Raw genomic sequence first — 14,735 nt, 5'->3', positions numbered from 1 at the left:
AACTCAAAATAAGACGTTATAAGTGTGACAAATGTTATGGTATGGATCTAATGTTAAAATACTAATGTTCTATATTTATTTAGAGGAAAATTGGAGAGGAGAAAGAAGTAGACATCAAGCTGGATGATCTCATAGTCGTGTGGTTTCCATTCTATGACAAATCTCTGAAGCAAACCTTATTTATGTTTGGCTAACCTGCATCATAATTCAATGGCTACACCATGTTTAAAGAAGCATTATAAATAAAATAAATACCTGAAATAAAAAAAATATCTCCATAGGTGATAATGTTCCTCGGCTCATTACACCGATTAACTCTCTTGCAATGATGTTCTTAACATATATAAAATATAGTTTTTTCATTATCTTTCTCTTATAATATTTCAGACACGGTTCACACGATCGAATTTGGCTTTTGCTATGGAGTTAGATTGGAGGAAAAGCCTCAATTTTATTTGTTTAATTTTATATTTTGTTTCATTCTTTACTGGCTAAGCAATTAAAAAAACTTTAATTTTATTTTCTCAGTTTTGCCCATATTTTACATTTTATTTTTATTGATGATTTATCCTTGCCCCTCTCTAATTTTCTTAAACCTCAATTTCTTAGTTATCTAACAAAAGCATTAAAACACATTCAAAGGATTTTCAAATAAATAATTAAAAAGCATTTTAAAAAAACATAGCTAATTATAATGTTAATGTTACTCGTGTCAGGCTATCGATATGAAACTCATTTCATCAAACAACTCACATAAAGCCACAAGATAAAACTGTCATATGCAAAGACACACCATAAGGAAGAAAGCCATAAGCCTTATAGACAAATTGTGTTCATCTTAAAACCAAGCAATTATGTAAAACTAATTATGTTCTAAATATTTACACATCTACCAAAATTCTATCCTCATCTATAGAGCACTCTACCTTCTAATAACCTATGCAGCTAGATGGTAGTAAAAAATCAGTAGTACTCTACCTTCTAATAACCTATGCAGCTAGATGGTAGTAAAAAAAATCAGTAGTAGAAGTGGTCAAGAATCATCTGGTCATGGTACCATGGATTCTTGTAAGAATACTGAAGTCCGGCAACCTCCATGTGGACCTGCTGGACTGTGCATTGCTGCTCGGTTGTCCATTTACCGGAGATAAGCTTGAAATTTTTGAGGAACCCGATGCCTTGAAGCTAGATCCTGAGCTCCCTATTACCTCCTGAAAAGGATAAATTCTATGAATATGCAAGAACAAGATTCAAGGTTGACAAGTTGTCCCAAGTAATCATATAATTCTAATGCTGTCCCAAGTAGCAAAACTCTTTTCAGAAGATATCACATGTTTAATAATGCGGCTACAGATCTTAATGTAACAAATAGCTATTTGGCTAAGTTGAGATGAACTTTTATTATAATATGGTTTGGAATATGTGAATCAAGAAAGTTAAGACCGCCTATAGAATTTTGTGGACTTCCAAAGTCAGTGCTAACTATGTCAGAGACATATTTAAGTGAATCGAGTACCCCTACTGACAATATAGGGTCAGGGAGCTCTCGAGGCATTTAATAGGATTTCATGGGACACTGAATACTCTAATTTAGAAAAGCTTATAGTCCAAGCAGGAGATCTAGAAGTTTACTTAAAAAGTTTCTGGGAATAATCATGCATACAATGCTTCAAAAATTTCCAACAAAGATATGACTCTCAGCCTCTCCTTTCTGCCATTCTTAGCCTTCACATCTCCATCATACTGCATTGCATTTTCCTTCAATCAAATGGCTCATATGAAATTATACTGTATTAGTCTGACCGTAGCTTGGAACATATTGAGATTACCACATCTAGATAGCTTTAGGGGGCAAAATTTGTTGAATCAACAAGACAGAAGTTAGTTTTTGTGAATTTTTCTTCAAGCACTTATGCAACGTTAAGGATAAATAAAATAAATATAAAGAACATTAATGCTAACCTTTAGCCCAGAAGCTGAGACAGCTGTTGATGGTCGTATAATCTGAGAAACCCATGCTTCATCAGACATCAAAATAGGCCACTTAAAAAAGGATGAGCTTAATGTCAGTAATCCTGACCTTAGAACTCTCATTAGCAGATCGTGATAATGATGATGACGACAAAGAAGACAATGTTGATGGTGTTTCCAGTGTCAAAGGTGGCAAAAGGCCCACCTAACAAGAGATAAATAGGCATAAGTTGGTAATACTAGGTTAACAATAGAAACAGGCACAGCAACTGAACAACAAAGCAATGGCCTACTCTTGTCACTATCGACGTAGCTTGTAGAAGTTCAGTTGGTTGCCAAGAAACGAATGGTGAGTCCTGCAAATCATTGAAGTGAAAGAAAAAAATATAAACTAATGGTTTGTGGAAAAGTATGCACTACATTTGCATATTTGGTAAGAGAGCAGCAAATGCTGCCACGCCAATATGATATCCAAAAAAATCATGGGTATTCCAAGTTCAAAATACATTGCAGCCATGATAATGTGGCAGCTATCACATGACACTTCCAAGCAAAGAAAGGTTCAGGATCAACCATGGTACACCAGCATTGATCTTAGTACTGTTTTGGCAAAATAAAGAACATTATATGTGCTAAGCTTTACTAGGTCTGAAACCAATACAGCTGTTGCAAGCTGCAGAACCCCAGAAAACTTTAGTTGATCAGATTCTATAATATGACACTCATAGAAGTCGAGGTAAATGTCAAAAATCATCACCTTAGACTTCTCAACAGCAGATGATGACGACAAAGACATTGACGATGATGGTGTTTCCAGTGTCAAAGGTGGCAAAGAGTCTGTCTATTGAGAGATTGGTAAGATTAGGTTAAAAACTGAAACAGGCACTGCAACCAGAAAACAGAAAGCAATAAGCCTACTTTTGTCATTAACGGTGTAGCTTGTGGAAGTTCAATTGCTTGGCTAGAACTGGATGGTGAGTCCTGCAAGTTGTTGAAGTGGAAAAAATCAGGTTGTTGACAAACATGCATATGATGTTGCTACATCAGGTAAGCAATCAACAAATGGCATCACAGACTAATATCTAACGGATCACGGGCACTTCAAGAAACATGATAGCAATGATACATAAGCATCTACTAAATGATACCTCAAAAGTAAAAGTCATTTATATCTATAGTAACATATGAGCATATACGATGATACAAGGTCAACAAACCAAAAGAGTATTACACTACACAAACTCACAAAGTTCATCCCTTCCACTAAAAAGTTGTCTAAGCAATAGTATTTAACTAATATATTTAAAAATTCAGACAGTCAAACAGTCTTCTCTATGCAAAAGTCAAAAATACCAATGGTATAGGTGCCATAATATAAATGAGACAATAGAGATGTTAATTACACAATGGTTAGACAATTTTTTACCTGAATAAGTTCTTGACTTTTGCTCTGTTCTAATTTTTCCACATACTGACACAGATGATAGACTCCTTGGGTTGCAAAATCCTAACAAGGATGATCCTACATCAACAATAAAAAAAAAGGAAAATAATGGACAAGAACTGATGCAATGGAAACTTCTAACTGTACCTGTCTGTCCTCTATTCGAAAAAGCTTTGTCTCCTGATATGTAACAAGTTACATTCAGCATAAACAAATATTTGTTCTAGACTAAAAGATAAGAGATCAAAGCAAAACTAAGTGAAAAATTACCAGAGTCTGGACAGCACGGTGAACAGATTCAACATCGGTGTGAATCAAACCCAAATCCCCATGTAGCTTTGAGACCTGAAGGTTTAAAATATATCATTTTAAAGCTTTGACAGGTACAATACATGAGAGGTGGACAGAAGCATTTCCCCACCTCACATTTGGTGGCAGTAGCAAGTTCCTTGATCTCCTCCAAATTGATGTCTGCACGGTCAATCCTTTGAGATAAATGACGCTTAGCAGTCTACAGATTCCCAGAATTACAAAGAAAATCTCAAGAGAAAGTAAATTAAAAAAAAAAATGAAAGATACAATATCCAATATGGGCAACATTTTGCATTTTTTTTCTTTTATAGCACATAATGTCATAATCAAATATTCAAATTAGATTTCACACAGATAAATACTTTTGTTGTAATATTTTTTAGTCATTTTCTATTACAGCACCTGAGAAACCTCTAAATTAGCAGTGATGATCATGTTAAATACTTGAAAGTCCAAAAAAAACATCAATTTACATCTATTCATCAGTCCATGAGCCTGCAAAAGCACCTATTTGCAAAGGTTATAAGTAAAACTTGCTTAATGAAACAAGTGGAAAAAATTTATGTATAATATTTTGAATCCTTCATGATCATTTGCTTTACTGCTACACTGAACAGCCATCTCCTAATCAATTAAATTAAAGATAATTATGTCAATCCTTTTTATAATTTTTCTGGTTGAGAGCAGTTAAGGAAAAAGGAGGAATTTTGAGAATACTTGATTGTTTTTTTTAATAAAGAAAAGAGGAGGACAAAGTCAAATGATGACATACAGCAATTGATGCTGAGATTAGCTCCAGTTGCTTGCCGACTGTAGTGCAAGCATCTGATAAACCACGACGTGTCACAAACATCATATCAGAAACCTTCCATCCCTGCCAGGTGCACAAAATTTTCATATAGATAAAGAAAAAATCTTGACTTTCAAAGAAAGAATAAACATATCAGCCACTTGTCAATGCAACACTGGCAATAGTGGCACAAGGCACTATGAAGACCAGATGACTTGCTAATAACAATCATAAAATGGATATCTTTGATCAAAAACCATGGTGTTACTGTTCATACACTTCCCAAACCTGGCAGGAGACACATTATTCTATTATAACATAATTTATTCAACATAACAACTGGAAATTTACCATCTATGATGACTATCCTTGATATTGAAGTTCTTATATCCCAAAACTATATGATGGTCTTTGAGTTCTTATAAGGACTCCAAAAACTTCTTGAAACTTTATTTTAACCCTATTTATATCCCTCATAATGCAATTCAGGAAATCTTCAAAAAACAGAAAAAAGAAATAACGCTAATGTCTTGCAATAGTATCCGCTAAAATCTATTTCTTGGTGTAAATTAAAATATGCATTACCAGTATCTCTCAATCTTCATGATATGGGCTGCGGACCAGACAAATCTCTATAACTACTATAACTCTTAAACCAGGTGCATGATCATCAACCAAAACATCCTAAATTGATAGAATCAATCTTATATGCTCTATTGTCACAGTGATAATAACAATTAACAAGTATCACTTGACTGAAAATCATGTGTCAACAAAGTTACATTCCATGCCCACTGATGCTGACTAATCTTTTTTTTTTACAGGTTAATCCAATCACTGAATCTCATTATCCTACCATTTGTTTATGAAAGCAAACAGCTTCAATTATTTCTTTAGCTGTGCATTAAAAGGCAAGTTGAGGCCTAGTGCTCTGTGATAACCCCAGCAAGTTATAGGCAATAAAGGTATAACATGCATGTCAGTGCATCCCATATTAACAAAAGACCAGAGCCCTCCTCATCTGGTCTGCAATGTGGCCTGGCACTTAGACAAGCAAGTCACCACAGGATGTCATGACATGGTACCTTACAATGCCAGCTCATCTTGGATGGACCAAGCATGTTGTATAACGATCATTTCAAGCCATTAGTTCCCAGTTATGGACTGGAAATTCAAGGTACAAAGCATTTAATATGACAAGGGATTTCATATACTATTATATAATACACACAATATGAACAATACACTAGAATTGCTCCAAGGAAAAGCAAAAAAATGCTACAATTAGAAAACAGAACATTTTATGCTAGATTAAATTTTTTGGCATATAGTAAGTGATAAAGATGGGATTCGAGCCCAGGACCTTGTGATAATCTATCAAAGTCTTTACTAATTAAGCTAACTAGCACATTCAAACTAAAAAACAAGACATTCTATGCGACAAGCTAGAAAACTTCTCGGTGAATTGAACTTGTCTGTGATGAAGTAGATGGCAGATTACCTTCCACCATATACATAGATATCCAACAGCCCCAAACACAATAACAGCTGTGATGCCACAAGTACCAGAACCTGCAATCAAAATTGAAGGTAAATTAAAGAGATGCTCTAATAAATAGGCAACTAATAAGTATAAAAATACATTCACCATTAGCCAGAGTAGAGGCAAAAGAAAGTAGGGATTAGGTAATATCCAATCTTAACAACTGACTATTACTCCCCCAAAACTTATGCTTTCCTAACACAAAAACCTCTTTTAACTGCAAGGAAAAGCAAAAAAATGCTACAATTAGAAAACAGAACATTTTATGCTAGATTAAATTTTTTGGCATATAGTAAGTGATAAAGATGGGATTCGAGCCCAGGACCTTGTGATAATCTATCAAAGTCTTTACTAATTAAGCTAACTAGCACATTCAAACTAAAAAACAAGACATTCTATGCGACAAGCTAGAAAACTTCTCGGTGAATTGAACTTGTCTGTGATGAAGTAGATGGCAGATTACCTTCCACCATATACATAGATATCCAACAGCCCCAAACACAATAACAGCTGTGATGCCACAAGTACCAGAACCTGCAATCAAAATTGAAGGTAAATTAAAGAGATGCTCTAATAAATAGGCAACTAATAAGTATAAAAATACATTCACCATTAGCCAGAGTAGAGGCAAAAGAAAGTAGGGATTAGGTAATATCCAATCTTAACAACTGACTATTACTCCCCCAAAACTTATGCTTTCCTAACACAAAAACCTCTTTTAACTGCAATTTTCACATATACTTCTAGCTTTATCCACTGGGAAAAGCACAAAGAGTAAGAGCAAGCCTATTCTTATCATCGCTTATTGTCTAAATGTACCAAAGAGGCTATAGATGGACAAACTAGGTATGTATAAAAGTATAGTAACTGTGAACACTCTCACTGTCAACCTATGATATGGCATGGGACTACATTTTCTTGTGGCGGATGACTACTTTGAAAATCTGATCCTGCCTGTGGAGGTCATGAACTTTGGTACATTAGATCCTTTTACTATTGTTACTTTTCTTCACCCTGCTCAATGGGGTTCACCTCTAGGATGGCTCAACCTTTGAAGCCTTGGAGGAGCAGGTTGTCTTGTTGCAAGCTTAGTGGTAGATTTTGCAGTCACATATGCAATTGGAAGACTCTTACTCCGCCTTGGTAGCAGAAGATCAAGGGGCTTAAAGAAGGCATCATGTAGGTGCCAAAAACAGAGTTACACATGATACGGCATGGAACTACATTTTCTTGTGGCAGATGACTACTTCGAGAATCTGATCCTTCCTGTGGAGGTAGTGAACTTCCTCTTCACCCTGCTCAATGGGGTTCACCTCTAGAATGGCTCAACCTTTGGAGCCTTGGGGGAGCATGTTGTCTTAGTGCAAGCTTAGTGGTAGATTTTGCAGTCACATAGGCAATTGGAAGACTCTTACTCCGTCTTGGTAGCAGAAGATCAAGGGGCTTAAAGAAGGGCATCATGCAGGTGCCAAAACAGAGTTGCACACCTGTGATTGAATCCAATTGCTAGTTTGCTAGCTATGGTGAACCAGCAATTCACAAGCCCTTTGGAACATTAGATCCTTTTACTATTGTTACTTTTCTTAAGGTGAAAATTGATCATGTCTATAATGAAATAAATAGAGCTGCTAACTAGTTAGCCAAGTAAGAAAAAAAGAACAGGGATTATGCTTTGGGTTTGCTAACCCCTCTCAGAGTTGTTGTGAAACTTTGAAATTCACTAATCAGGAATCTTTTGTAACAGGTATGTTTTTCATCAGTTAATAATGTGATTTTGTTCCCTTTGTTAGAAAAATAAGGGCATCAACTAAATGCACGAGTCATATGCAAACCTTTCTTATGAACTTTTTCGCTATGGTTGTTCATCCTAGCCATATCAGCTCAACATTTCCTAAAATCATCACATAGATTTTTGCATTGTCGCCATTACATGCATATGAAAGAAATGACATGATAATTGAGTGAAACTTTCACATGGTCTATGCTAAGAATTACTTTTTTTCTGTAGAGATTGGATAGTCAAGAAAGTTGCACAGATGACATATATGGGATATAAATCCATCACAATGGTTGTAAAGCAAGATAAAAAAATTGCATACTAAACAGAGAGTAGCATATCTATAAACAAGCAAAACATTGTGGAATAAAAAAAAACAACAGTATCCCTAAAAGTCAGACCTGAGTTTGCACCAGTTACAATTGTAACTGATCTTGATGATGCTAAGAGTTGCAACTCTTGACGGAGAGTATTAACCTGCAATATTTATATGCAATCAATTTGAGTGTAGGCCTACCATGAAAAATTGAAACAAGACCCAAAATTTTCATATTAGTGGGCAATTTCACAAATATCTGACAAAAAAATTGGTGATAGGTAGTACAAACTCAATGGGACACTTAATGACATATTTTGTAGGACATTGAGAATATCCTATGAAGTCCATGTCTTGAGTCATCACAGATTCAAGCTAAATATACATAATTTGTATCAACCATGCCAGCATGGCATGAAGAGCCAGTCCTAAAAAGTCAAGTATCGTGCCAGGTCAATAAAGCTCATGCCAGCCGGTACAGTCCCCTTTCCGACTTGTGTCGTCAGCATGTACCAGAGTGGAATATCACCATCATGCCACCATGCCTTAAAAGTTAATAATTAATTAGATGCATAACAGTTATATTGATCCAGGAAACAGTTATATCTAAAGGTACAAACTATTGCTATGAGACTAGAATTGGAACTTTCGTTGATGGACAAATAATAGACCCGTAATGTAGAGTAGGTGCAAACCAAACTTGATTGTACGATCTCCCAAGCATTGAATTGATAACCAACCCCATACCATAACAAACTGGATTGTGGATGCAGACCAGAACACATCTAACATATTATTCAATCCATTAATCCACATCACGTGCATGTACTTGCTCACAAAAATTTTACTCTTAAAGTTTATATACTAAAGGCCACGGAAGTAACAGTGAGCATATACAGCTGGCAAAGAACTCATAAGCAAACACAACAACTACCAAGCTATCAGCATAAGCAAACAGCTGGATCATAAGAATGCACATATTTTGCAACAGGGTGAAGCTGAAATAGCACCCATATAATGCTAGAACTTTTACACAAATGGACTGCCAAGACATGTAAATATCCAGTCTTGACTTGCCAACATTTGAACCATTGTATGATAAATGCTAAATCAAAACAGGAGCCCACTAAAAATTATATGATACCAATGTCAATACCAGACACATAAGAAATCAATATATTTGTACTAGACAAGAAGCATGCCATTATCAATTTTGTGTAGGTTACAACAAAGTTTCTTATTCATCGCTTGCAGCTGACCCAAAAAGTAGAAGTGCACAAACAGGAAGGTTTAATCAATATATCATAGCATCAGTATAAACGTCAAGAAAGAAAGGAACATAATAGAAAGTTACAACTTCGATATATAACCCACGTGATTTGGAACTTCAACATAAGTTGATAACAACAGAAAAAATATAATCAACAAAAGTTTTAGAAACAGAAGCAAGCTGCAAAAAAAGGTCAAAACATATTTAAAGTAATCCTGACCTGTGCTAGTAGAGATTCAGTCTGTGGTTTGCTAGAAGATTGAATATTACCATTATCTTGTTTTAGGTGCTTCGTGACAATCTGCAGTACAAGCATTCTGTTCATTAAGGTAAAAAAAGACACTAAAGAATTGAATTTTAAGTTCCTAAATCCTAATCTACAGAGTGGCAAATGTTTATATAGACCATGAGCATGTCAGTTGAAGCTTTACCAAGATACCTTGAAAGCACCAGAAAACAAATAAGTGACATCAGAAAAATGAACTTCCTTTGTGATCATAGACCCAACAATACCTGCAAGACACTCGGCACATGACATTCAACCATTATGATGCAGTGTTTTTATTAAATAAAAAAGTAAACAGTTGCCAAAAAATGACAGTTAAAAGAAAAACACCACGAAGCATGTAAAGTATGTAGCACACAAAGAAAAAGAAATATAGCAGAGTTATGATACCAGGTGCATGGTTAATATGTAAGCACATTGGCATTTGAAGCAAGATAGACTGGACATGTGTGGTTAGATGATACTAGTCCATACAACTGAGTCACTAACACAGGTCTTTAAGACACTAGGAGCAGTAACACTTAATTGATCCTTAAGATATGCAATTACCGAGTAATTACTTAGTGAATGAACAGCAGAACTATGAAAATAAAGGACACAATGTACAAATCACATTATACAAACTGTTAAATCTAGATATCTTCTGTTGCAGATAAAATCATGATAAAATTTTCAAAATAATCATGTATGTCTAAGAAAATAATAGGGGTTTCCTGTTTTCACATACTAAGCTTCCAAAGTCTTGAGTGCTTAGAGACACATTACAAAAAAAAAAAAACCCAACCATCCACCCTTCAAGGATTGTGAAAATAATGGGGGAACAAGCCCGACAACCAGATTTTCAAGGAGGAACATTATTGAACAAATACATTGACTCTCCTACACAATCTTGACTCAAATGAGAAAAATTACATTTATTTACCCAAACAATCTTGGTTTGCAGGTGACAACCAGCTTGCCACACTAATATATTCATCATTTTATACATAAATCAAAAGAATTTAACACATTTAAATAGAACGACGATCCTTAAGCAACACTCGGTAGTCATTACAAACAAAATATTAACAGCATCTTCGACAATTATTCGATAAGTTAACAAGACAATATGTCTAGGTTTCTCGAAGGCCAACTCCCCCATCTCTAATCTAAAAGTTGACGAGGGACAAACTCCTTGCCATGACAAGATGCACTTTTATGTGCTTTGTTATGAATTATCCCCTCAAAACACCTAGGAAAGCGAAAACAACTGATATATGAAAACTACGGTTACGTCGAACAATGGTTAAAGCACAAGAAGCAATCCTCAAACCCTCAGTGCAAAGGAGCAATAGGAGTACCCGCTCCGATGACGATGGCGACCTTCCCGAGCGCCATGGCCGATCGAAAACCTTACGTAACCGTCGAGGGTTCGTCCGGCAACGATAGCCCCGAAGCCCGGGTGGCGAGGTATTTATATGGTGGTAGGGTTTTATCCCCCATCACCCAACACTCTTGGCAAAAGGCTCTCAGCCGTCGGATCATTAAGTAGCTCGAGGGATGCGTCTTCGAGAACCGTGGGATGTAGATCGGACGGCAATTTGGAGGTTACGATGCGCTCGGCGTATTTATATATATAAAAATATGGAATATGATGCGAATTTTCTATATAAAATTATTTTCCTTTTAAAAATATTTTCCTTTCAAACTGAAATGGAAAATAATTTCGATTTTCTTTATGGAAATTTAATTAATCATAGTATATGATGTCGTCTCAAATATGATAAATAATATAACTCATAATAATAACCATGTAATTTTTTGATTTTTAGCAAAGGATAACAGGATTCAAGCTTTAATGTAATCGTAGGACAGATATATCATTAACCATCCATTTAAATAAATATATCATTCTATATAAATGAGATAAGTATATTTTTAATTTATATTCATAAGTTGCTAATTATTTTATCTCAAAATTAAATGGATAAATTACTTTAATTAGAAATCAGAACAAGGTAACGATAACCCATTATCAAATATTTTTATTTTTATTTATTAATTTGATATTTATAGAAATATTGGTCAACTAATTTTTTTATACAATGACGAATAATGAAAAGAGTTTAATGCAATATATTTTCATAAGGGGTAAAAATATTCTTATTATTAGGATTGATAAATATTTCTAAAATCTTAGGACTATTTAGCTTTGATACCAAATGTCTGATGGGTTAATTAGCCTATCAATTTCGTTTGGTTTAAATCACTGATTAAAATGTTTAAGTTGAAGTTAATAATAATACACTCATCAGACCCTTATAAATCAATCTTAATCTTACCGACTTTCGATGTGGGACTAATCAAGGGTGTTACAAATACTATATATATCTCAAGATTTTTGTGAAGAAATAAATTTAAAGTTTTTTAAGATTTCTCTCTAATAGAACCATAAGGTAAGAAGAAATTAGGGTCCATATGATAATAGTGTACAAAAAAAAATTGGACCGTAAGTTATGTTAATTTTGATATTAGGATACTTCCACTACATGCCTGCAAAAAAATACTATTTTTTTGTCATGCTTTGAATTATGCAAAGTAACTATATACTCTTAAAAGATGCTGAAAGCCTTTAGAACTCCCTTAGGCCTTATCTACAAAGTTATCAATGGAGGAATTCAAACTCTACTTGGGATAAGAACTCATGCCAACTAAAGGCTGAACCTAACATTATTAAATACCTATCATTGTCATCATCATCTAATGTCCCCATCTATTATATTACATGCATCCATCATTCAAGAAGACCAACTCCTTGGTTCAGGGCCCAATAACAATATGATTAATTAACCCCAATGCATCACCCCACTTAATCCACTCATCTTTCTCCTCTAACCTCATCACCTTGCCTCATTATTATAATAACCACAAATAAGACAACAACTAATGTAGACTAAGTCACCACTCTTACCTAACAATGATAGTACTAGAAAAGATAGTAAACAAAGTTTAAATAGCTACTTCTGCAAGATGTAATATCATATTATGGAGACCCCAAGAATATATGTAATAATATGTACAATACATACTACTGTTTCCACCAAAAAGACACCCCCTGCTTTCCATAATATATATAGACAATGTTAACTAACGATGCTATCGGAAATAGTGAGAAAAATTTACGGAATTTACAGGGAAAATAGAAACTAACAAAACAAGCAGAAAACATAATTTTCACAGAGCGGATTAAAAGTATTTAATATATTTCTTCTAATTTTTTTTTTATTTTTCCTCTATTTTTTTCCAGTACCAAGCGACACGTCACGCGCCCGGACTCCAGAGGCTCCACAAGCGCGAATTAAATACCCCAATCACGTCCGCCCACCCCCTCCGCCGCTCGCCGCTCCCGGTCTCGGCCCCCTCATCCTCCTCCGCCGTCTCCGACACCGGCGCCTCCTCGTCGGAGACGCTCTCCGCTTCTCCCACCGTCGTCAGCGCGGCATCCTTCTCCACCTCCTCCGGCTTTCTCCGAGCCATGTCCGTCTCTTTCTCCTTAATCTTCTTGCCCTTATCCGCCCGCTGCGCCGCCTTGCGCCCCCTCCGCCGCACCCTCGCGCTGGCCCCGCCCTTGCTCTCCGAGCTCGCCAGGTGCTCCTCGAACGCCTCGATGGCCTGGTGGATGAGCTCGCGGTCGGGGGAGCAATCCCACCGCGACCAGAAGCCGGTGTAGCAGTCGAAGCACCCGCAGCCGAAGACCGGACGGTGCTGGGTTCGGCCCGGCCTCTGGCAATGGCGCCGGTCCTCCGCCCAGCCCTCGATCGATCGCGTGAGGAGGTAAGCGAGCACCTCCCTGTCCTCTTTCCCCATCACCGCCGTCAGCGCGAGGATGGCCGCCGGGAGGAGGCTGAGCACCGCCAGGGCGTCGTGGCTCTGATGCTGCTGGGGCGAGCCAGCGGCGGGAAGCTGCGCCGCCGGCGACGGGTGTATCTTTCCCTTCAGCTTCATCTCCTTTCAGCCTTCGCTCTCCTTTATCCCAAAAAAAGCTAATTTATTGGGAAATATATCGGAAAAAAGGCCCTGCAGGTTTCGCAAGAACGGAAGCGGAGATGGAGAGTGGGAAGGGTCGTTCTTTTATAGGAGAGCTCGGACTGTCGACCGCCGATAGCCGGTCTCACTGTGTCTCTAATATCTGCTTCCGCATCTATGCGGATGAGCACCCACCTTAAGATGTGTGACGTGTCGTATGATGGACGGTACACAACCAGAACCCTGTTCGTACACAGTATGGTGGTCTGGACTCCCGTATCCAGGAAAGCGGGAGATTTTGAAAAGACCCATTGCAACGGGAATGGTGCGTTAACTGTTACAACTGCTCGGTGATAATACCGACTCTGTAACTCGGTGCGTTAACTGACCGATGCCTTTCGATGGTCCACAATAAATGGTGACGATACCGTTGATTCACAATGCACATTAGGGGTAGCATTGGCATTTCGCTTCAACTCGATTACGGTCACCGCAAGTGACGATACGGCGCAAACTTTTAAGCTTTGCCATAGTCGGAGAGGGAGGAGACAGGAGGTAAGCAGAGTACCGTGATACGGAGGCTGGAGGCCGTCTGATTGGACGAAGAGGAGATGGACGGCTTCAGTTAACTGGGTACAAATAAGGGTCCCCTTGTATTATAGTACGTCGATGTACCGACTCCCCGTAGCGACGTACCGACGACGGCGACGTCTCATGTGTGTTTTTTACCCGGTGGGATAGGGGGTGGTGATCTCGGATCAGACGGCTGGGATGCAGCGATCATCTTCTTGTTCGAGTACGATCGACAACACGCGCCATGGATCCTCGGGGGAGATGGTGAGGTTGGACTGCGGTCGAATCACATGGGATTCGATAGATTTGGCTTGCCGTGTCTGTTCGGATCTCTAATGGACGGGCCGCCTCCGTTTATGAGATTCCGTCTGTACACCCACTCACACCAAGCCACTCATTGCATGTGAAACATGGGGCCCGCTCAGCGATAGGAGTCGGACCACGAATC

At 37.4% G+C, this 14,735-nt stretch overlaps 2 protein-coding genes and 1 long non-coding RNA gene across 3 annotated transcripts; all 3 read right to left on the bottom strand.

The window, feature by feature from the left end:
* Positions 1-795: 795 nt before the first annotated feature.
* Positions 796-2,331, bottom strand: LOC135613791 (uncharacterized). Its single transcript, XR_010487374.1, has 4 exons — positions 2,265-2,331; positions 2,081-2,176; positions 1,963-2,004; positions 796-1,211 (listed from the first exon to the last, which is right to left on the bottom strand). It is a non-coding gene; the product is annotated as an uncharacterized LOC135613791 (long non-coding RNA).
* Positions 2,332-2,539: 208 nt separating this feature from the next.
* On the bottom strand, positions 2,540-11,086 carry LOC135613962 (uncharacterized). The gene is made up of 12 exons (XM_065110958.1): positions 11,050-11,086; positions 9,863-9,936; positions 9,644-9,724; positions 8,239-8,314; positions 6,524-6,594; positions 4,500-4,601; positions 3,837-3,926; positions 3,686-3,760; positions 3,563-3,595; positions 3,398-3,478; positions 2,729-2,812; positions 2,540-2,644 (listed from the first exon to the last, which is right to left on the bottom strand). Exons 1-12 carry the CDS (start codon positions 11,084-11,086, stop codon positions 2,540-2,542), a joined length of 909 nt encoding a protein of 302 aa, XP_064967030.1.
* Positions 11,087-12,845: 1,759 nt separating this feature from the next.
* Positions 12,846-13,773, bottom strand: LOC103989255 (uncharacterized). The gene has a single exon (XM_009408057.3). It carries the CDS (start codon positions 13,691-13,693, stop codon positions 13,010-13,012), a length of 684 nt encoding a protein of 227 aa, XP_009406332.2. The 5' UTR covers positions 13,694-13,773; the 3' UTR covers positions 12,846-13,009.
* Positions 13,774-14,735: the final 962 nt, after the last annotated feature.

This window comes from Musa acuminata, chromosome BXJ2-6, assembly GCF_036884655.1.
Source record: "Musa acuminata AAA Group cultivar baxijiao chromosome BXJ2-6, Cavendish_Baxijiao_AAA, whole genome shotgun sequence".
Taxonomy (NCBI): domain Eukaryota; kingdom Viridiplantae; phylum Streptophyta; class Magnoliopsida; order Zingiberales; family Musaceae; genus Musa; species Musa acuminata.
Note: the sequence above shows the minus strand (reverse complement) of the source record. Positions and strands in the feature narration are given on the sequence as shown.

Coding starts and splice junctions, on each gene's coding strand:
- LOC135613962 (XM_065110958.1), bottom strand. CDS start 11,086: ATGGCGCTCGGGAAGGTCGCCATCGTCATCGGAGCGG. Junction 9,725..9,862: donor TGTTTTCTGGTGCTTTCAAG/GTATCTTGGTAA, acceptor CTTGTACTGCAG/ATTGTCACGAAGCACCTAAA. Junction 3,596..3,685: donor ACCGTGCTGTCCAGACTCTG/GTAATTTTTCAC, acceptor GTTACATATCAG/GAGACAAAGCTTTTTCGAAT.
- LOC103989255 (XM_009408057.3), bottom strand. CDS start 13,693: ATGAAGCTGAAGGGAAAGATACACCCGTCGCCGGCGGCGCAGCTTCCC.